Below are 24433 nucleotides of genomic sequence, written 5' to 3'. Positions count from 1 at the left end.
CACTTGGCGACAGTGGAAGGACAAACTCCCTTTTAACAGGAAGAAACCTCCAGCAGAACCAGGCTCAGGGAGGGGCAGTCTTGCTGGGACTGGGTTGGGCTGAGGGAGAGAACCAGGAAAAAGACATTGCTGTGGAAGAGTGCAGAGATCAATCACTAATGATTAATGCAGAGTGGTGCATACAGAGCAAAAAGAGAAAGAAACACTCATGCATCATGGGAACACCCCAGCAGTCTAAGTCTATAGCAGCATAACTAAGGGATGGTTCAGGGTCACCTGATCCCCCTAACTATAAGCTTTAGCAAAAAGGAAAGTTTTAAGCCTAATCTTAAAGGTAGAGAGGGTGTCTGTCTCCCTGATCTGAATTGGGAGCTGGTTCCACAGAGGAGCCTGAAAGCTGAAGGCTCTGCCTCCCATTCTACTCTTACAAACCCTAGGAACTACAATTAAGCCTGCAGTCTGAGAGCGAAGCGCTCTATTGGGGTGATATGGTACTATGAGGTCCCTAAGATAAGATGGACCTGATTATTTAAAACCTTATAAGTAAGAAGAAGAATTTTAAATTCTATTCTAGAATTAACAGGAAGCCAATGAAGAGAGGCCAATATGGGTGAGATATGCTCTCTCCTTCTAGTCCCGTTAGTACTCTAGCTGCAGCATTTTGAATTAACTGAAGGCTTTCAGGGAACTTTTAGGACAACCTGATAATAATGAATTACAATAGTCCAGCCTAGGGAAATAAATGCATGAATTAGTTTTTCAGCATCACTCTGAGACAAGACCTTCTAATTTAGAGATATTGCGTAAATGCAAAAAAGCAGTCCTACATATTTGTTTAATATGCGCTTTGAATGACATATCCTGATCAAAAACTCCAAGATTTCTCACAGTATTACTAGAGGTCAGGGTAATGCCATCCAGAGTAATCATCACAACAACCCAGCATCATTGTTCATTAGTTTAAAAAACATGATAATGTTGTTTCTAATTTCTAAAAAAAAAAATAAAAAAATACAGTGTGATCTGGTTTAAAATGGAAATTTCTGTTAATTACAACATCTTCATACCATTAAATTTACAGGTTGCTCTTTCAAGCTATTTACGTATTTTAAGTGATTTTTTTTTTTTTTTTTTTTTTTTACAAAATTATTCTGGCAATCACAACTGCTGGGGGGGGGGGGGGGGGTTTAAACCATAAAAACAACCTGTTTTTTGTTTTACAGCATGGGGCAGAGGTTTTAGGAATTGTTTAAAAAAAAATTTCGAAGTAGCTCTATAAGCAATCTTTTCTTCAGATCTGCATGCTGATATAAGATAAGGTATGATCTTGTCATGAAATACCTAACTGTACTTTCAGATTTCACACTGGGCATTTGCTGCCCCTGAATGTTTGGAAGAAGGCTATGCCATTTACAACCCCTTTTCTGTTTGACAGCAAGGGGGGGATCTGATCTGATTCATTATGTTATTTTAAAACCAGACATCCTTGTCCTCCTGCTGTTGATGCAACATAGCAGAAAGGCTCATTTGAATTTATGAAACAAGCTTTTGGGGGGACGGAGGGGCTCACCATAAGACTTTAAGACACTGTGTTAAAGGTAATTCTACCACATACCTGTAAAATAAAGTCCACAATGAGTTTTCTCAGCTAATTTTAAGGCTTTACTTCCATTCATTTGTCCCATTGACAATTTTTTAAAACTTAAAAACAGTGTTTTTATCTTGTAACAAGTAAGCAAAAGTCACAAAATAAATAATTGTGAAGTGCCTAGGGACAATTTAGTTGTGATTTAGGACTGTATACATAAACTGAGTAGTTCATAACTTACATTTTAAAATAGCATACACTGATGATTGATTGATTGATTGATTGATTTTTATTCACCCTCTGTATAGTTGCCATGAATGAGGTACTAGCTGTATAGACCAAATCTGTTGTGTAACCACGCTGTGAAGGATTTTTTTTTTCTGCTGTAAAACTGGGATGTAACACTGATGGCTACGTGGAGGAACTCGCTTTTCCAGGGAAACCTAATGTGGCAAATCAAGGAACTGTAATGTTTTTCATGTGTTTACTTCAGTTATCAGCAGCGCTGGGTTGTAACAGATTACATGTAATTGGGTCTATGTAATCAGATTACAAAATAAGTAACTATAGTCAGACCAGATTACATTGGGAAAATGATAATCAGATTAGAGTTACATTGTTAAGATTAAATTAGCTAGAACTTTATTAATCTCTTGGAAACTCCCTCAGGGAAATTGAGGTTCCAGCAGTATGGGCAGTAGCACACAGGGGTAAGAGCACACAAAGCATCAAAGTAGATGTGTAGTTGGACGTTGTGTGAAATGTAAATAAAAACAGAATACAATTTGCAAATCCTTTTCAACCTATATTCACTGAATAGACCACAAAGACAAGATATTTAATGTTCAAACTGATAAACGTTTTTGTTTTGTGCAAATATTTGCTCATTTTGAAATGGATGCCTGCAACACTGTTGTGTGGGCCGCTGAAGAGGATACTGCTGGCCCACCACCAGAGGGGCGTCCTGCCTGAAGTGCGGGCTTCAGGCACGTGAGGGCGCCGGAGCACCAGGAGTGGCAGCTGTCACTCATCAACAACGCCAGCTGTCACTCATCACCATCATCTACACCTCCATAAGAGCCGGGCAGCATCTTCACCTCACTGCCGAGAAATCGTCTACCGCAAAAGTAAACGTCTCATCCTTTGGTATCATACAGTGGTAACGTTTTTACTTCTGTGCTGACTGACATTGTTATGAGTTTGCAGACTCTGTTTAAGTGTGACTTCAGGATCTGTACAAGCTCCGTGTACGAGGTCTATTAGAAAAGTATCTGACCTTATTATTTTTTTCAAAAACCATATGGATTTGAATCACGTGTGATTACATCAGACATGCTTGAACCCTCTTGGGCATGCGAGAGTTTTTCACGCCTGTCTATTACGTCATCGCCTGTGGGCAGTCTTTGATGGGAGTCGCCCACCCTCTCATCGATTTTTTCATTGTTTAGGAAGGCTCAGAGACTGCTGCTTTGTTTGATCAAAATTTTTTCAAAACTGTAAGGCACAACTGAGTGGACACCATTCGATAAATTCAGCTGGTTTTCGGTAAAAATTTTAACGGCTGATGAGAGATTTTGGTCTGGTAGTGTTGCCGTAAGGACGGCCCACGGTGCCTGACAATGATCTGCGCTTCGAGGCGGCAGCGTCTCGCCGTTTCAAGTTGAAAACTTCCACATTTCAGGCTCTGTTGATCCAGGAAGTCGTCATAGAACTTTCAGAAGAAGTCGGCATGAGGAGTTTATTCGGACATTCCATTGTTAACGGACATTTTGTAATGAAAGAACATGCGGGCAGAGTCGCATGTCGGGCCGGACCCGACCGCGGGGGGTCGCGACCGGAAAAACACCTCCGTTGGAAACCTTAACGGGCAAGTTGGAACATGCCCAAGCTGTTAAACAATTTCTCAGTTACTCACTTGTTGAAAGCCATCAAAAGCCGCCTGAATTTTACAAATGGTTTTCAACACGGAGGTGTTTTTCCTGTCGCGGCGCACACAGATTTGCCGAGTCGTCACGGAAACGACTCGGCGAATTTGCGCGCACGTCTTTCATTAAAAAATGTCCTTAAACAGTGGAATGTCAGCATAAAGTCCTCATGCCGGCCTCTTCTAAATCTTCTCTGTTCTCTCACGACGTCCTGGGTGAATTAAGCCTTAAATTAGGATGTTTTCAGCTCGAAACAGGCCGACGACAGGCGCCTGGAAGCGCTGCAGGACGTCCCGCTCCGTGGGACATCACATCACCGTAACGTTTGACTGTTGATCTCAATTGTGTTGTCTGTTGCTCTGTTGTGCACATTCACAACATTAATTGTTTATTTGGCTTATTCCATTGTCCGTTCATTTGCGCCCCCTGTTGTGGGTCCGTGTTCCTACACTTTTCACAACAGGATTCTCGGCCAGCGTCATGGATCCCGAGGGGCGTCAACCATCGCTTGAACCGCCTGGAAACACAGGGTGCACAGGCGTCGGCAGGAGGCGTGTTAGGAGAGCTGCAGCAAATCTTAACCGCCTTCACTGCTTGGTTGGATTTAGTAACCGAGCAGAATGTCATACTCAATCGGAGGATGGAGGCTCTCACTGCCCAGGTGGAAGCGTGCACTCCAGCGCTGCTGCAGCACCTCCTCCAGCCGACCGAGCACTAAATACAGACATTCCAGTTGTTGATTCAACGAACCTCCCCCCCCCCCCCCATCCCCTGAACCATACGTAAGCCCACCGGAACCGTACGGAGGTTGTGTCGGACGTGCGCGGACTTCTTAATGCAGTGTTCGCTCGTCTTTGCACAACGTCCCGTCATGTACGCGTCAGATGCCAGCCGGGTGGCTTATGTCATCAATTTGCTTCGAGGAGAGGCACACGCCTGGTACGGCGCTCTGGGAGCAAAACTCAAGGCTCCTAATGACATATACTGGGTTTGTGAGGGAGTTTAAACAAGTGTTTGATCATCCCAATAGAGGCGAGACCGCTTCGACTGTGCTGCTGTCTATGAGACAGGGCGTCGGAGTGCAGCCGAGTACGCAGTCGACTTCCGCATCGCAGCTGCGAGGTCCGGCTGGAATAACGTTGCACTCCGCGCCGCCTTCGTAAACGGACTGTCTCCGGTCCTGAAGGAGCACCTGCTGGCTAAGGATGAGCCGCAGGATTTTGACGGGCTTGTCGAGCTGGTTATACGGTTAGACAACCGGTTAGAAGAACACCGTCGGGAGCAGGGCGAAGGGCATGGCCGGGCACGAGCCGTCCCTCTTCCTTCCGGGTCCGAATCGGTGCCGCCGTCTCCACGCTCCACAGTCAGAGAGCTCCGTGGAGCCACAGCTCCCCCTGCTGACGAAGCTATGGACACGAGCAGGGCCAAAGTAAAATCACATGACAGACAACGGAGGCTGGCTCACGGGGATGTTTTTTCTGTGGCTCTGACAAGCACATACAAAGAAACTGCCCCAAACGGCTAAACTACAACGCCTGCCCTTAAAGACTGGGTTAAGGGTGGGCCATAACACCCACGCGGGAAAAGCCCGTAGATCAGCACGCATCCCAGTGACGATCCTTTGTGGAGATCTTACCCTTCACGCCCCAGCACTGGTGGACACGGTTCTGAAGGGAATCTGCTGGACAGCAGATGGGCCAGGGAGGTAGGGCTCCCTCTAGTGGCACTACCTTCCCCATTGAAGGTACGGGCACTAGATGGCACCCTTCTGCCATTAATCACACATCAGACACAACCAGTGACATTGGTGGTGAAAAAGAGAGCTTTAAATCAGAAGTGTCTGACTCCGTGGTAAACTCACAAACTCGTAGCTTAAAGCAGATAACCCGTAAATTGGAGAGGAAATGGCGTCTCACTAATTTAGAAGATCTTCACTTAGCCTGGAAAAAGAGTTTGTTGCTCTATAAAAAGCCCTCCGTAAAGCTAGGACATCTTTCTACTCATCACTAATTGAAGAAAATAAGAATAACCTCAGGTTTCTTTTCAGCCTGTAGCTAGGCTGACAAAGAGTCAGAGCTCTATTGAGCTGAGTATTCCATTAACTTTAACTAGTAATGACTTCATGACTTTCTTTGCTAACAAAATTTTGACTATTAGAGAAAAAATTACTCATAACCATCCCAAAGATGTATCGTTATCTTTGGCTGCTTTCAGTGATGCCGGTATTGGTTAGACTCTTTCTCTCCGGTTTGTTCTGTCTGAGTTATTTTCATTGGTTGCTTCGTCCAAACCATCGGCATGTTTATTGGACCCCATTCCTGCCAGGCTGCTCAAGGAAGTCCTACCATTATTTAATGCTTCAATCTTAAATATGATCAATCTATCTTTGTTAGTTGGTTATGTACCACAGGCCTTTAAGGTGGCAGTAATTAAACCATTACTTAAAAAGCCATCACTTGACCCAGCTATCTTAGCTAATTATAGGCCAATTTCCAACCTTCCTTTTCTCTCCAAAGATCTTGAGAGGGTAGTTGTAAAACAGTTAACTGATCACCTGCAGAGGAATGGTCTATTTGAAGAGTTTCAGTCAGGTTTTAGAATTCATCATAGTACAGAAACAGCATTAGTGAAGGTTACAAATGATCTTCTTATGGCTTCGGACAGTGGACTTATCTCTGTGCTTGTTCTGTTGGACCTCAGTGCTGCTTTTGATACTGTTGACCATAAAATTTTATTACAGAGATTAGAGCATGTCATAGGTATTAAAGGCACTGCGCTGCGGTGGTTTGAATCATATTTGTCTACTAGATTACAGTTTTTCATGTAAATGGGGAATCTTCTTCACAGACTAAAGTTAATTATGGAGTTCCACAAGGTTCTGTGCTAGGACCAATTTTATTCACTTTATACATGCTTCCCTTAGGCAGTATTATTAGACGGTATTGCTTAAATTTTCATTGTTACGCAGATGATACCCAGCTTTATCTATCCATGAAGCCAGAGGATACACACCAATTAGCTAAACTGCAGGATTGTCTTACAGACATAAAGACATGGATGACCTCTAATTTCCTGCTTTTAAACTCAGATAAAACTGAAGTTATTGTACTTGGCCCCACAAATCTTAGAAGCATGGTGTCTAACCAGATCGTTACTCCTGGATGGCATTTCCCTGATCTCTAGTAATACTGTGAGAATCTTGGAGTCATTTTTGATCAGGATATGTCATTCAAAGCGCATATCAAACAAATATGTAGGACTGCCTTTTTGCATTTACGCAATATCTCTAAAATCAGAAAGGTCTTGTCTCAGAGTGATGCTGAAAAACTAATTCATGCATTTATTTCCTCTAGGCTGGACTATTGTAATTCATTATTATCAGGTTGTCTTAAAAGTTCCCTAAAAAGCCTTCAGTTGGTTCAGAATGCTGCAGCTAGAGTATTGACGGGGACTAGCAGGAGAGAGCATATCTCACCCGTGTTGGCCTCTCTTCATTGGCTTCCTGTTAATTCTAGAATAGAATTTAAAATTCTTCTTCTTACTTATAAGGTTTTGAATAATCAGGTCCCATCTTATCTTAGGGACCTCGTAGTACCATATTACCCCATTAGAGCGCTTCGTTCTCAGACTGCGGGCTTACTTGTAGTTCCTAGGGTTTGTAAGAGTAGAATGGGAGGCAGAGCCTTCAGCTTTCAGGCTCCTCTCCTGTGGAACCAGCTCCCAATTCAGATCAGGGAGACAGATACCCTCTCTACTTTTAAGATTAGGCTTAAAACTTTCCTTTTCGCTAAGGCTTATAGTTAGGGCTGGATCGGGTGACCCTGGACCATCCCTTGGTTATGCTGCTTTAGACGTAGATTGTGGGGGGGTTCCCATGATGCACTGTTTCTTTCTCTTTTTGCTCCATATGCATCACTCTGCATTTAATCATTAGTGATCGATCTCTGCCCCCCTTCACGGCATGTCTTTTTCCTGTTTTTTTCCCTCAGCCCCAACCAGTCTCAGCAGAAGACTGCCCCCCTGAGCCTGGTTCTGCTGGAGGTTTCTTCCTGTTAAAAGGGAGTTTTTCCTTCCCACTGTTGCCAAGTGCTTGCTCATAGGGGGTCGTTTTGACCGTTGGGGTTTTTCATAATTATTGTATGGCCTTGCCTTACAATATGGAGCGCCTTGGGGCAACTGTTTGTTGTGATTTGGCGCTATATAAGAAAAAAGTTGATTGATTGATTGATTGGTGTCTGGAAATCACAGGGAGGAGATGTGTTTTATATAACACCTTCTACCTCCCGAGTGATTTTGGGGTTTCCACGGATATTAAAGCACAATCCCCGGATTGATGGCCGTCTGGGGTTGTGACACAGTGGAGCGACACCTGCCACCGGGAATGTTTAGGATCCTCGGTTCCACCCGGTGTGACAGCTAATGAGGAGGTTAAAGTCCCCCCCAATCTGTCAGCGGTGCCTGAGGAGTACCATGATCTTGCTGACGTCTTCAGCAAAGATCTGGCACTCGCTCTTCCCCCACACCGTCCGTACGATTGTGCCATTGATTTGATCCCAGGCGCTGAGTACCCGTCCAGCAGGCTGTACAATCTCTCACGCCCACAGCGCGAATCAATGGAGACCTATATCCGGGACTCCTTAGCTGCTGGGTTGATCCAGAACTCCACCTCCCCGATGGGTGCAGGTTTCTTTTTTGTAGGCAAGAAAGACGGCGGACTCTGTCCATGCATAGACTACAGAGGGCTGAACGAAGTCACGGTTCGTAATCGATACCTGCTGCCTCTGTTAGATTCTGTGTTCACGCCCCTGCATGGAGCCCAAATTTTCACCAAATTGGATCTTAGAAATGCATACCACCTGGTTCGGATCCGGAAGGGAGACGAATGGAAGACGGCATTTAACACCCCGTTGGGTCACTTTGAGTACCTGGTCATGCTGTTCGGCCTCACCAATGCGCCCGCGATGTTCCAGGCATTGGTTAATGATGTCTTGCGGGACTTCCTGCACTGGTTCGTCTTCGTATACCTGGACGACATCCTCATTCTTCTCCCCAGATCCTGAGACCCATGTCCAGCATGTATGTCAGGTCCTGCAGCGGTTGTTGGAGAATCGGCTGTTTGTGAAGGGCGAGACGTGCGAGTTCCACCGCACTTCTTTGTCCTTCCTGGCGGTTCATAATCTCCTCCAACTCCGGTCGCACCCGATCCGGCCAAGGTTGCGGCGGTGAGGGATTGGCCCCCAACCGACAAGCCGTAGGAAGCTGCAACAGTTCCTCGGCTTTGCAAATTTCTACCGGAGGTTATTAAGGGTTATAGCCAGGTAGTTAGCCCCCTGACGGCCCTGATCTCCACTAAAGTCCCCTTCACCTGGTCGGATCGGTGCGAAGCCGCGTTTAGGGAGTTGAAACGTCGGTTCTCGTCTGCACCCGTTCTGGTGCAGCCCGATCCCAATCGCCAGTTTGTTGTTGAAGTGGATGCCTCTGACTCAGGGATAGGAGCCGTGCTGTCCCAGAGCGGAGTGTCCGACAAGATTCTCCATCTATGTGCCTATTTTTCCCGCTGGTTGACCCCGGCGGAGCGGAACTATGATCGTCGGTAATCGGGAACTTCTTGCGGTGGAAGAGGCTCTTGAGGAGGTGGAGACACCTGTGGGAGGGAGCTGCGGTACCATTTACGGTTTTCACGGACCATCGGAACCTGGAGTACATTCGGACCGCCAAGCGTCTGAACCCCAGGCAAGGCCCGCTGGTCACTGTTCTTCGGGCGATTTGACTTCCAGATTACCTACCGTCCCAGGACTAAGAACCAGCGATCTGATGCCCTGTCCCAGGTCCATGAAGAGGAGGTCAAGGTCGAGCTGTCAGATCCACCGGAACCTATCATCCCCGAGTCCACTATCGTGGCAGCCCTCACCTGGGATGTGGAGAAGACCGTCCGGGAGGCCCTGGCACGGAACCCGGACCCGGGGACCGGCCTAAGGAACAGACTCTATGTCCACCGGAAGCCAGAGCTGCTGTCCTGGAATTCTGTCACGGTTCCAAGCTCTCCTGTCACCCAGGGGTGCGAAGAACCGTGGCAGTGGTCAGCAGCGCTTCTGGTGGGCGTCTATGGAAGCCGACGTCCGGGAGTATGTGCAGGCCTGCACCACCTGCACCAGGGGAAAGGCAGACCACCAACGGGCACAGGGTCTCCTCCAGCCGTTACCCGTGCCCCACCGCACCTGGTCCCACATCGGCCTGGACTTCGTCACGGGCCTCCCGCTGTCCCAGGGCATGACCACCATCCTCACGATAGTGGACCGGTTCTCCAAGGCGGCCCACTTCGTGGCCCTCCCAAAGCTCCCAACGGCCAGGAGAGTGCAGACCTCCTGGTCCACCACCTCTCATGTGGGTACCATCCCCAGACCAACGGGCAGGTAGAGCGGGCCAACCAGGAATTGGAGCAGGCCCTTCGCTGTGTGACCTCGGCGCACCCGACGGCCTGGAGCAACCATCTGGCCTGGATCGAGTACGCACACAACAGTCAAGTCTCGTCTGCCACCGGCCTCTCCCCGTTTGAGGTGTGTTTGGGGTACCAGCCCCCATTGTTTCCACTTGTGGAGGGAGAGGTCGGGGTGCCCTCGGTCCAGGCCCATCTGAGGCGGTGCCATCGGGTGTGGCGCTCTGCCCGCTCTGCCCTGCTCAATGCCCGGACGAGGGCCAAGGCCCATGCAGACCGCCGGCGGTCCCCGGCTGCTGCATACCAGCCCGGGCAGGAGGTTTGGCTGTCGACTAAAGACATTCCGTTACAGGCGGACTCACAAAAACTGAAGGATCGGTACATCGGCCCCTTCCCCATCATTAAGGTCCTCAGTCCTGCCGCGGTGAAGCTGAGGCTGCCAGCTTCACTGCGGATCCATCCAGTCTTTCATGTCTCCCGGTTCAAGCCTCACCACACCTCATCCCTCTGTGCCCCTGGACCAGCGCTGCCTCCTGCCCGGATCATCGACGGGGAGCCTGCGTGGACAGTTCGCCGGCTCCTGGACGTCCATCGTAAGGGCCGGGGGTTCCAGTATCTTGTGGACTGGGAGGGTTATGGACCCGAAGAGCACTCCTGGGTGAAGAGGAGCTTCATCCTGGACCCGGCCCTCCTGGCCGACTTCTACACCCGTCACCCGGACAAGCCTGGTCGGGTGCCAGGAGGCGCCTGTTGAGGGGGGGGGTCCTGTTGTGTGGGCCGCTGAAGAGGAGGTACTGCTGGCCCACCACCAGAGGGCGTCCTGCCTGAAGTGTGGGCTTCAGGCACGTGAGGGCGCCGGAGCACCGGGAGTGGCAGCTGTCACTCATCAACAACGCCAGCTGTCACTCATCACCATCATCTACACCTCCATAAGAGCCGGGCAGCATCTTCACCTCACTGACGAGAAATCGTCTACCGACAAGTAAAAGTCTCAGCCTTTGGTATCATACAGTGGTAACGTTTTTACTTCTGTGCTGACTGACATTGTTCTGAGTTTGCAGACTCTGTTTAAGTGTGACTTCAGGATCTGTACAAGCTCCGTGTACATTGTGATTGAGAAGTGGAGGTGCTTTCCACCTTTATGTTGAACTGTTTGCTGGGTGTTCACACACCCACCATCACCTGTCTGTTCTTCCTGCCAGCAGTACCCGATCTGACAGCCGGAGGCAGTGGCCACCTGGGGACCCAGTGTTTGGTAGCTCCAGGATTGCTTCAGGTCCGGTGGAGTGGAAGGCGTGTGGGATCCGGCTCTTTTCGGGACAGCGTCTCCTATCCTCGAGCCTGCTCACACATCACCGTAACTTATTTGACTGTTGATCTCAATTGTGTTGTCTGTTGCTCTGTTGTGCACATTCACAACATTAAATTGTTATATTTTTGGCTTATTCCATTGTCCGTTCATTTGCGCCCCCTGTTGTGGGTCCGTGTTCCTACACTTTTCACCTCACAACACGTTTCAAAAAACCTGGGACAGTGGTATGTTTACCACTGTGTTACATCACCTTTCCTTCTAACAACACTCAATAAGTGTTTGGGAACGGAGGACACTAATTGTTGAAGCTTTGTAGGTGGAATTCTTTCCCATTCTTGCTTGATGTACAACTTCAGTTGTTCAACATTCCGGGGTCTCCATTGTCATATTTTGCGCTTCATAATGTGCTACACATTTTCAATGGGCGACAACTCTGGACTACAGGCTTTTTTAAAATGACAGATATTTGCCCGAGTTAGACTGTCATTGTGGGCGACTGGTCATGGAAGTCGGGCCTCTGAAAATGCATACCGCCCTCCAAAAGCATATTATTGTAATATTATTTATGTCACAGATGGGGAGGAATATTATCTGTACTGTAAGATCTGTTATGGATATAACAGGGGAGGTGATGGTCTAGTGGTTAAACTTTGGGCTTGAGACCAGAGGAGCCTTGGTTCAAATCCCAGCCTGACCAGAAAATCACTAAGGGCCCTTGGGCAAGGTCCTTAATCCCCTAGTTGCTGTCAGTGTGTAGTGAGTACCTTGTGTGGCAGCACCCTGACATCAGGGTGAATGTGAGGCATTATTGTAAAGTACTTTGAGCGTCTGTTGCAGATGGAAAAGCGCCATATAAATGCAGTCCATTACCATTTAACAGCCTGTCCAGATCTGCTGCGCCGTGCACTGTCTGACACATTGACCCACAGTGTACACAGTGGTTTCATTTTTTTGCACTGTGTTCACATCCCCTGTACATGGATGGCTGCGTGCCACATCAACATTTCCTTTGCACTCTGGGGGGGGAACAGTGGAGGTGGACATTATAAGTGTATAAGTGGCATGTGCAGGTCATGCCTGCAGGCTTTGCCATGCCCGAGGTTCCCTCATACGCACCCAAATCATTTCGGACCACCTTCAGAATATGTAAATTGTGGTCAGATGGTGCTTAGACCGCCGTTGGATAGGTGTCCCACCTAGACGGCACCCGGAGTGCTTTGAACATGTGCAACACACTCGGGACAGCAGGCAGACTCGGACCAACTGTGTGGACTTTGGCAGAATGCTGTCAGAACGTTGTGGAACTGAAACCCAACACTTTTCGGATGTGGGCTGATTCATCTGACGCTATTCTGCCTCATTCTGGCTATGTGTGACGGAATATTAGAATTAGCCCGAGTAGCAGTGTTGCGGTTTTACATGTGCTTCCCAGAGCACGTGATGATGCTCCACCTGCATGCCGCATGGTTTTGGCTCACGATTCAGTGGAGATATATATTCCAGAGAAGATGGAGGACTGGCGTTACGGTCGCAGGATGGATGCACTGTCATCTTTTACATTATTCATAAACCACACTCATGTTCCCGCAGGGTTTCTCTCTCTCTCTCTCTCTGGGACTTGGCCAATAGTGTGTGTGTGTGTGTGTGTGTGTGTGTGTGTGTGTGTGTGTGTGTGGTGTGTGTGTGTGTGTGTGTGTGTGTGTGTGTGTGGTGTGTGTGTGTGTGTGTGTGTGTGTGTGTGTGTGGTGTGTGTGTGTGTGAGTAGGATGGCGGTATAGGGTCAGTGTGAGGTCTCTTCATTTTCCTCCTTCTCCAGATCATAAAAGCATCAATGGGACTCAAGAACATTGTGAAAATTGGGCTATAACTCAGTCTGCAAGGGGAAGAATATATGTACACTCCTCTGTGTCTTTTATTCACCACCAAATAGAAACAATTGAGAAAATAATTTCTTTCATATTAACTGTGAAAGTCACCATGTGAAAAATGATCTTGGCATTCTTGGTTTTTACAGTACAGATTTTTTTTCTCTCTATTTGCTCGTTGTTGGTTTTTCCTCCACTTGTTTCTATGTCCCTTGCAAAATTCAATTTCACAGTTATTGCGCCTCTCTCTCTCTCTCTCTCTTTCAAGTGGACTCCAGATTGTGGCACAGGCAAACAAAGAGTGACAAAATAGAATGGCGAGAAGCGGTCTGCCGGTCCACAAAGCCTCAAACATCATCATGTTTATGTGAGGAGACCTGTTTTTATCATTCCAGACGAAAGGCTGACTCATTGGAAGGCACAACCAGGACGCTCAGCCTCAAAGTAGGAGCCACATTCTGTTACTCTTTCCTTGTAAAAAATAATTAACCATTTTAGGAGTACAGGTGGTTTGAATAATCTTGGACCTCCCTATGCTACTCGTACACAAAATGGAGCACAAAGCTTCCACAAACATCAGGATCCTGCAAGTTATAATTATTTTGTATTATGTTTTATGAATTTGCGTGTGGTGAAAGTGTCGAACTTGCAAAATGTTCACTTATCTCAACAGTGGCATTTATGTGTCTAGGTCCTCAGCCTTTGAGAGACAACTGGGAAACACGTATGGAGTCATGAGGTTGCTCAGAGATGTTAGGTGATGTCAATATCTTTGCAGGAAAATTAAGGTCTAGGCCCATGGTGCTTCTTGTCTTACTGTATGGTTGTGAGACTTGGATGCTAACCAGTGGCCTCAGGCATCAAATGGATGTCTTTGGTACCAGGTATCTTCAGAGCATATTCGGTATCGCTGGAATCACTTTTTGTCAAATGACCTGTTACTTGAGAAGGCTAAGATGAGGAGAATCACTTGCATTATGTGAGAACATCACCTACGACATTTTGGACGTGCCGTTTTTTTCTCTGGGTGTGTTCCAGCATGCAGGTGACTCAGTGTTGAGGATCCCAGCAGCTGGAGGTTCCAAGGGAATGCCCACATTTCAAGTGACTAATTTCAAGACATGGTGTTGCACCTGCTGTCTGTTTGGGTGGTTGCCATCCAGGACACAGGGTCGTTCTGCAATATGGTGGGTGCAGAAATGCATGACACCAACACGTGCTCCAAAATCAGTAGTTTAATAATGTCAAATATAGGTGAGGGGAAAATTCAGAACAGAAAAAGCAGAACTTATGTAAACAGCCAACTCTGGATTTTACTATTGTTTACATTTTTATGCTACTTTTCTTCCTCCCCAGAATGTTGGGCTGTTAACCAAAGATGGAGGGTTGATGATAAACCATAGCACCCTCCAGACTCATGTTATTATAAAATTAAGATGCATAACAAGCTGTGCTTTGATACAAAAACATATTGCAAGCACTGAACAAAATCAGAGTGAACAGTTTTTATCTTACCTGTAAATATTCTGCAGTTCACTGTGCTGCAGACTATGTACTTTCATTCATTCAGGAATTTGCATGCAAGGTCCCTCTCAAAGGCCCACTGAAACACCTGCAGCCCAGTCTCACACTTTTTATTTTCATGCTCCTGTACACCTCCACCTCATGACTCATACTTTTTTATGCTCAGGTCATGAAATGAGTCACATTTTTGTGATTTTTTTTTTATTATTATTATTATTTTGCTATTTCTAACCCTACCACTTCCATTAACCCTAACCATAACCCCCACAGACCCCCACCCCGGCATCACCCTGCATTTTGTGACACCATCAAGGGCGTAGGTTTGGTCTCAGCTTTGGTAGGGACAATACCACACACCCCACCCGGCCCCCCTGCTCACCACCATCACCCCCTAACCCACTCATACCATTAGATGTACAAGTACAGCATAATACATAACATATGATGACATAATGCTGAATAATTTAACACTTTATTTACAATATTAAGTGTGTAGGCAAACAAACAAATAGCTTAAATAACAAAATTGCACCCAAAATCACGAATCTATTCTATAGGCCTACACCTGAGAGAACAAGACAACAAAAAAAAATACTTGTGGAGCTAACAAAAAAAAGAAAAAAAAGTTTTTGCAAACAAGATGTATAATCTATTCTCTTCATCAATAACGCAGTTGTAGGTATCTGGCAACCTAATTTGCCAAAAAAAAGGGATTTCCAATGATATATATGGTGTATTACAGTAAACGTAAGCCTGTGACGTCATAACACAGAGGAAAAACACGGACGTTTCACACTAGTGCGCCGCTGATTCTCATTACCGTAAGTTCTCATGTAAGCCCTCACTCTGAAAAATTTCAACACTGACAGCAAGCCAAGAACCCGTGCTATCCAACAGTATGCTATATGTTGCATATATTACAGTAAAGTGCGTTCGGTGACTTTTGAAACGAGGGAAAAGTATGAAAAAGAGCGCAAAAGTCACAGAAAAGTACATAGACAGACAGCAAACATAAATGTAGTATTTTTTGAGGAAAAGGCAGGATGTTAGTGTAATTTGTGAAGGTGTGTGTGCGTGTTTGTGTGGGTGTGCAGTTTATTTTAAGTGTGGCGCACAGCATTGTTCGCAACCCCCCCCCCCGCCCTTCTTGTTTTTCTGCACCGGAGCAGTGTTGCCAGATATGAAATATGAAACTATCGTACCAAAACCTCAAAATTATCGTATTTTGGGAGAAATTATCGTACACAAACAAAACGCATACAACGTAGCTATTTTAGCGGGTTTTTTTTTTAATTTACAAAGAATTTTATGTCACATTTTTAAACAGTAATTATATTAATGGGGAAACTATGGCACAAAAAGAACGCAAATGCACAAGCAAATGCACTACCAGACTGTGAAGTAACACAAACATGTGTTAATTACCAGACTAGAAAGAGTTGAATTCAACCTCGAGGTCGCTGTCGTCATCCGATGCCATGGCCACTTGTGCAGATTTTGTTGAACACAGAAAAAATGTTGACACCTCCATAAGGAACTTGAACTTTTTTTTTATTTTTCTTGTATATCTCTTTGCTCTTGTGTTTTGTTCGTTTGTTATTGCATTTGTTGAAATACAGTTTCGAAAAAAAAAAAAGATGTTGGTTGGGGAATCTTCCTGTCCTGTCCTGCAGAGATTGGATGGGAACTCATTACTTTGTATGGGGAGGGGGCGGGCTTTCAAATGACTGCCCAAAGCCAGCAGCAGCCCTGTGTGTGTTGTGTCTTTGATGCCACCTGAGTGCAACGCCTGCAAAATGATTCTTGGGTGTCAGAGAGAGATGCGTGTTTGGGCAACCAACTGAAATTATCGTACATATTGGGTTTTTTCCCATTATAGATCGTACATCGTACAGATGGCAAAACTATCGTACAAATACGATAATTATCGTACATCTGGCAACACTGCACCGGAGCCACCCATCCTCTGCGCTCCGGGACCTCCCACTTTACAAATGAAGCACTGCCTGCCACGAGATGCGCTTTGTTTACGTCCATGTGAGAAGAACGTGAGCCAATGAAATTGCAACATGGTAACCCTGTCACTCTGGCACGTCGAAAACACAAAACGTGATGACTAAAATTATAGTATCGAGTTCGCAAAAAAATAGTGAATGATTTTGTTATATAAAAAAAAAATGCTAAATATTGGTAGGGACTATTTTGCCATCCCAAAATATTGGTTGTGACTTGTCCCTATGGTCCATATGCAAACCTACGCCCCTGGACACCATCACAAAATAAATTCATGATACCATCACAACAAATGTGGCGGTTTTTGTGACGGTATCACAAACATATAGATAAATTTACATTTCGTGATACCATCACAAAATGTCATGAGATGGGGTTGTTACGTGCATGGCACATGCATGGTTCTCGTTGTAAATTCTCCCTGCAGTGTAGTTTTAAATTTTATTTTATGCTTCTTTCTTTTTACTCTGTTAATTTACTAAGTTGTATCTTATCACTGTGAAGAGTAAAGGTCCAGTAAGGTTTATGAGGGTTCAGATTGCTTCAGTTAATAAAGCTGTCTTACCTTTATCCCTAAAGCTGATAACGTTTCTTATATACCTCCTAGATATTAAAGGTTAACGAATAAATTAAGGATATTTTTAGAATAGATTCACATGCTGTGAAGTGTTTTGTTTCTCTTGCCATGAGATTATTGTCTGTGAGTTCTGTGAGTTATTACTGTAGATATAACCCTGCCTTCCCAGGAAGCTTTAGAGCTCCTCAGACCGGACTTCATCAGTCGATCCCAGGAGCGGTTGAGGAGGCTGGAGCAGTGTGTCAAGAGAAGAAAAGCTCTGCAGGACTTCAACCCAGATCTGGTCCAGGGCCTCAGGGAAGATCGAGGCAAACCAAAGACGAACTGCACCACACCAGATCCAATCAGCAGTAGGTGGATAGAAATGTAGTGTTACAATGTTTCCTTTGTTTTTTGTAAGCACTTCAGTCATACTTTTACTGTTCACTTTCCAATGACAAGCAGAATTTTTCATCCCACAAATACTCTTGTAATAAACAATATTCTGTTGACTTTTTTTTTAACCAGTAAACTGACAAAAGAATGTTGCATATTCATCTCACTGTCTCTGGTGGCATCTATCCAACTTTGCTCTCTGCTGGCCATTATCTGGTATTGCAGATCAGTTCAAGCATTTTCCTTTAAACCTGCTTGTATTGAAAACACAAAGATTTGGACAAAAGGTAGTGATGGCCATATTTAATGGCACAGAAAGCAATGTATCGCAACATGGCTGAATATATTCTGACATATTTAAATAACTTGGTGAATAAATTAGCAGCTGTAGTGAAGAAAACAAACCAGACCCTATTTTTGGCTGTTTTCTTCTTCTTTTCAACTCCTGTCATCAGAGCTTTCAGTATGTGCTTAATTCCGCAATTGCAAGTGCTGCAGCTCATGTGTTGTCAATTGCTCCATTTACACCAGGCATAAAATGTGTTTCATATCCAGATTATATCTAAATAGAAATTTATCTGGCATTGAAATGTGTCTTAGTGAGCAGCATTAAATCCAATCACTCTCTCCAGCTCATGCAGATGAGATCAAAAGATAATGCTGATTTGTGTATTCGTACTATGTAATGTTGCCTTAAAAGTCTAAAAGTCTAAAAATCTGTTTTTAGAAGAATTTATGCTTCAGTAGAGCAGAATTTTATACATTAATATCATATGTGATGGCAAGCTACAGCAATTGCCATAGCACAGTAAAAAAGCCAGTTATCTGTTGCCAATAGCTCTCCACAATTTCTCTTATACTCACTGGGCTGGTAAGCATTGAAAGCCGAGATAGGCATGTCCCAACTTGTCCCCTGGCACTCCGAAACGGAGGTGTTCCTTTGTCTCGCTCGATCAGCGAATCGGTCGTGACGCGCGAAGCCTCTGTGCGGCTATCCACGACAAAATCTCTTGTTAAAAGTGAAATCTGCCGGAAAATGGCTGATGTGTGATAACCAGAGAAATTGCTCACGACGGTCCCGGCTCCACACAGCCATCCGTTTAGAAATGATGTGGTGTTTTCTGCCTTTCGATGGCGGCTCGCCATTGTGGGCCGTCCTTAAAGCTGTATTAACACTCCTTATTCTCTGTGAAGCCCGTAAAATTTTCACCGAAAGCCAGATAAATTTTTTGAATGGTTTCCAGCTGCCTGTCTCTAACAGTTTCTGAAAAAATTCTGATGGAAAAAAAGCCCAAATCATTCCGCCATTTCCTCGCAATGAAACAACGACAAGAGGGGTGGACCACTCCTCACTCAAAGCCTGCTCACAGGTGAATGACGCAACCGACAGGCGTGGAAAAACTCACGCATGCGCACGAAGGTTCAAGCTTGGCTGACGTAAAAACATATGAATCAAATCCATATAGTTTTTGAAAAAAATAAAAAGGTACGATACTTTTTGGACAGACCTCGTATGTCCAGATTTTGCTGCTGTTGTAATTCCGTTACCATAGAATTGCCCAATAGCCAATACATCCTATTGAGGTTTAAAATCTCGCAAAACTTCTAAGAGTTCTCCGCTCTGCAAGATGTCATTAACATTGAGAAATGCATTGAGACGTTCTGATCAGGCTGCACTTTAACCGCTGCACACGGACAACAGCATAAACATTACAACATCAAACTCTTTGTATATTGTGCCTAAAACTTTAGTGAATATATTCTCTGGGTTTACAGACATTACTATTGTGTTTGTTTTATGTAAACATGCGAGAAGCTCAGGTTGTTTCTCCGTTATTTTCAAAGGGAATTGCTGCGATCACTTCCTGCTCATATCGTTCTGGGGGAATGCGAAGTTTGCTCTTTAACGCCCTGCTTATTGTCCTTTACAACACTGTTTGTCCAGTTGGTTCGAGAGAAATATATATAAGATGTCTGAATTTCGGTTTGCATTTATTAAATTCCATGCAGGTTAAACGTAGCAGACACAGAATATTTGTTTTAGCAAGGTTTCAGGGTCTCATGCATGATGCAGTCTCTTATTAACGTGATGAAAAGCATAAAAAGTTACATTTTGGTAGTATAATGTTCATTTGCAGTTGTCATTATGTGGTTTCTCTATGTTGTTTAGACTGCAGCAACTCTCTGGTGCGCAAGGGATTATGGGATATCTCAATAGAGCGAATGATTACAAAAAGTGTGCATACTGTCTGATATGTCTTGCAAACAAACGAAAACATTATCGCTTGTTTTAGAACTGTTTAAGCTTGATTTGGGTAGGATGTTATGAAATCAGATGGTTAGCAAATCTGAGAGCATTACCATTTTGAATATGTTTGTTGTTTCTGCTTGGTTGATCTTTCTTACATGGCAACCTGCATCACCTCCAGGAAAGTAATAGCAAAGAATGAAGCAAATAACACAAAGTGAGGACTAGCTGACCGCACCGCATGTAACACTGACATAAGAATGCACTCTAGCAAAGACACACATTACCACATTTTGCGGCGGAGTGCAAATCAGGGATCCCTGCAGTTGGCTTTACCTCTATTCAGGGAATTAATTCTGTGGGTTTCACTAATGATGCAGTACACTTTTTTATAGAAATCAACCCAACTAGTGGCTAACTTTTTCAGACGTTTTTGAAATACAGTGCATCCGGAAAGTATTCATAGGGCTTTACCTTTTTCACATTTTGTTATTTATAGCCTTATTCAAAATGGGATGAAATTCAGTTTTTTTTTTCCTCATAATTTTATGCACAATACCCCATAATGACAAAGTGTAAAATGTTTTTTGTTTTTTGTTTTTTTTTTTCTAGATTTTTGAAAATCTATGAAAAATAAACAACTACGAAATCACATGTACATAAGTATTCACAGCATTTGCCATGAAGCTCAAAATTCAGCTCAGGTGCATCCTGTTACCACTGATCATCCACGTTTCCACAGCTTAATTTGAGTCCACCTGGGGTAAATTCAGTTGATTGGACATGATTTTGAAAGGCACACACTTGTCTACACATAAAGTCCCACAGTTGACAGTGAGTGCATTTCAGAGCACAAACCAACATGAAGTCAAATGAATTGTCTGTAGACCTCCAAGACAGGATTGTCTCAAGGCACAAATCTGGGGAAGGGTACAGAAACATTTCTGCTGCTTTGAAGGTCCCAATGAGCACAGTGGCCTCCATCATCTGTAAATGGAAGAAGTTCGGATCCATGACAGGACTCTTCCTAAAGGTGGACGTCTGTCTAAACTGAGCGATCGGGGGAGAAGGACCTTAGTCAGGGGGGTGACCAAGAACCTGATGGTCACTCTGTCAGAGCTCCAGCATTCTTCTGTGAAGATAGGAGAACCTTACAGAAGGACAGCCATCTCTGCAGCAATCCACCAATCAGGCCTGTGTGGTAGAGTGAGTGGCCAGACGGAAGCCACTCCTTAGTAAAAGGCACATGGCAGTCTGTCTGGAGTTTGCCAAAAGATACCTGTTTTTCATGGTACTGAAGGACCATGAAAAACAAAATTCTGTGGTCTGATGAGACAAAGAATCAACTCTTTGGCTTGAATGTCAGGTGTCATGTTTGGAGGAAACCAGGCACCATCCCTACAGTGAAGCATGGTGATGGCAGCATCATGCTGTGGGAATGTTTTTCAGTGGCAGGGACTGGGAGACTAGTCAGGATTGAGGGAAAGATGAATGCAGCAATGTACAGAAACATCCTGAAAACCTGCTCCAGAGCGCTCTTACCTCTGACTGGAGTAACGGTTCATCTGTCAGCAGGACAATAACCCTAAGAACACAGCCAAGATATCAGGGGAGTGGCTTCAGGAGAACTCTGAATGTCCTTGAGTGGCCCAGCCAGAGTCCAGATCTGAATCCGATTGAACATCTCTGGAGAGATCTGAAAATGCCTGTGCACCGACGCTCCCCATCCAACCTGATGGAGCTTGAGAGGTGTTGCAAAGAGGAATGGGCAAAACTGCCCAAAGATAGGTGCACCAAGTTTGTGACATTTGAATATAATGCCATAAGCTTGGTGCACCTATCTTGAGAAGATTTGAGGCTGTAACTGCTGCCAAAGGTGCATCAAGAAATTATTGAGCAGAGGGTTTGAATACTTATCTACATGTGATTTTTCTTCTTCTTTTTTTTTTAGTTTTTATTTTTAATAAATTTGCAAAAATTTGAAAAAAAAAACTTCATGTTGTCATTATGGGGTGTAGTGAGTACAATTTTGAGGGGGAAAATGAATTTACTCCATTTTGGTATAAGGTTGTAACATAACAAGTGGTGGAAAAAGTGCTGTGAATACTTTCCGGATGGACTGTATGCATTCAAAGCCTCCTGTTATGTTTTTATGCAAAGGAAATGTTTCTGTTACAAACCCTGACACAGAAGCTGGCAGGCTACAAAGGAAACATTGACAGGTCTTTGTTCGAAGGTAAACCAGTCAGACAATTTGTATTTTTGCTACTTCAGTATTACGAAAATGCCTTTAAAATTAAGAAAATCTGCACGTGCATTCTTTCAGCTACAGTGCATTCTGCTGATGTGATCAGATAGAGCTGTTTGAAGCAATTTAGGAAACTGACAAATTCTCTTTTTCAAATGGAAGTCAATTACATTATGTGATTGCAACAACTTCATTTCACATCAAGCTTAAAGCTACAGTGTGAATGATTTAGGGATGTTAGCAGAAACGGAATATAGCATTCATAACCATCTGTTTGTGTATAATTACCTGCAACAACGAAATGATGTGTTTTCATAATCTTGGAATGAACCCTTCATATCTACATGGGAGTGGGCCCCCTCATGGAGGCCACCATGTTGCAGCACCATGTTGATAGAGTAGCCCAAAAGCGACATACTGTACTTAATCTGCTAAATCACAACAGAGGTTACTCCAAGGTACTTGCACATAGGCAGCAGTGGGAAGGCAAAACTCCCTCTGGTGTTTTTTTATTGTAAGAAGAAACCTCAAGCAAAAGGAAGTAGTTGCTCCCCTAGACACTGTCTACCAGTTGCTAGTGCAACCTAACAAGATTGAGATGATCATTTTTGTGAAATGGGAGGTAATACATATTGCTTATCACAAGAGAAGGTAAGCGAGCATGAATCTTTCGCCGAAGAAGTGAAAATGTGAAGGCAAACAAAATCTTGACAGGCAGCAGCACAGTACTCCTGCAAGTCAATCCTCCACACTGTAGCTTTAACTGTACCAGACACTTGACTGTTTGACCTTTTAGTTTATCACTAATAAAGCATGAAGATGTAATGCCTCAGCAGCACTCCAACTTAGTTTCAGAAGGTCACGGAAGAGTCATTTCGTTTCACATTAGGAACTCTGAAAAACTGAAACACTAATTATATATAATGAGCCTCGGTGCCATTGACCTGATCAACAACAATCTGACAATTCTCTTGATTTCAAACCGAGACAGAGTATGCACACTCATTTACATATTTGAGATTCATTTGCATGTTAATTCTGATTTGTAATTCCTATGTGTTTGTGGGTATGGCTGTGCGTGTTTGTGTCCTTGTGTGTGCATGTCCTAGATAACCTTTTCAAGCCTAGAGTGAGGTCTATATCAGGCAGAGAGATGCAGCTGAGGTCCAGACGGTGAGTTCACCAGACAAAACCTGTCAGTCTCTCTCTTTTTTTTATTCCACAGTATCCATCAAGCTTGTTTGTCATGTGCATAGATAATTATGCATAAAAACACCCACACACTGCACAGCTACAAAAGATGTGTGACGTCCAAATGTCTTTACAAGAGATATGAGCAACCCTCTGTAGACCTTATCATCTCTAGACCATTTTACTTGTCTTATCTGGACAGGTGCAGCTGATTGTCATTTTTTTCAAAAGCGACACTATCTGACTTGGAGAATCTCCTAACAAATTGGCTGTAGGTGTTGCAGCCAAAAAGGAGTGTGTGTTAAACTCGATTATCAGCCATTCCAGATTTTTTTGCTGCCTCTGGTCTCGCGAGATAACACCTTGTCTCTCGTATGGCGGTTTGTTGGTATGATTCAGCCGCACTCAGGCCTCTAATATCATGTTACTGTGTACGCTGTCTGGAGTTGCCTCTTTGTGTCTGCAGGATTTATAACAAGCTGCCTGAGGTGACAAAGAAGAAGGAGGAGGAGAAAAAGAGGGCTATATCACAAACCAACAGGCTACGAGCAGAGGTGTTTAAGAAGGTAGAGCCCCTCCAAAAATCTGTTCGAAAGATTGATCGTATACAGTGTCAGTTGGGTTTAATTCAATGGTGCATTACACATATTTAGTAAAACTCACATACCAGGACTGGAATGACACTCGAAGAACACAGCCATAGTTAAAAAAGGCCGAACATTTTTACTGCAGTGCATCGGACCTTTATGACATCATAAGGTAAGGATGTTTAAAGATAAAAGGAACAAATTTTAAGCAGATCTGGATCACCACCTAATTTGGTTTTAGATTTTGGCAACAGCCCAGGCATGTGCAGTGCGCCCTGATTTGCTTGAGGTCACCACAGTGGCTCTGGTTGAGATTCACATTGAGATTTGCTACAGGTTTTACACAACATGCCCTTCCTGATCCAACTCCACTTATATGTACACAGAGTGTGCAGATCCTGGTGATACTAAGAGATTTCCCTGCTACGTACCTCTCAATTTGAGAGGATCTGGTGTGCACAGTGCAATGTAGCGACAAAAGTTATTATCTTTGTGTAGCATGTTCCAAATTATCTGTACTATAAGATACCTGTGGCTCTATGCA

The 24433-nt window shown here is 44.5% G+C and overlaps 1 protein-coding gene across 1 annotated transcript in view; it reads left to right on the top strand.

Moving 5' to 3' along the window:
* LOC117523959 (Alstrom syndrome protein 1-like) overlaps positions 1 to 24433 on the top strand; it is a 47426-nt gene that overhangs the window by 1540 nt on the left and 21453 nt on the right. The window contains exons 2-5 of the mRNA XM_034185641.1: positions 13395 to 13570; positions 17410 to 17590; positions 23221 to 23284; positions 23769 to 23868. Coding sequence (XP_034041532.1) covers positions 13395 to 13570; positions 17410 to 17590; positions 23221 to 23284; positions 23769 to 23868 — 521 coding nt within the window. The remainder of the gene's footprint in view (positions 1 to 13394; positions 13571 to 17409; positions 17591 to 23220; positions 23285 to 23768; positions 23869 to 24433) is intronic.

The sequence above is a fragment of the Thalassophryne amazonica genome, chromosome 13, assembly GCF_902500255.1.
Source record: "Thalassophryne amazonica chromosome 13, fThaAma1.1, whole genome shotgun sequence".
NCBI lineage: Eukaryota > Metazoa > Chordata > Actinopteri > Batrachoidiformes > Batrachoididae > Thalassophryne > Thalassophryne amazonica.
This window is presented reverse-complemented; position numbering and strand designations above follow the sequence as displayed.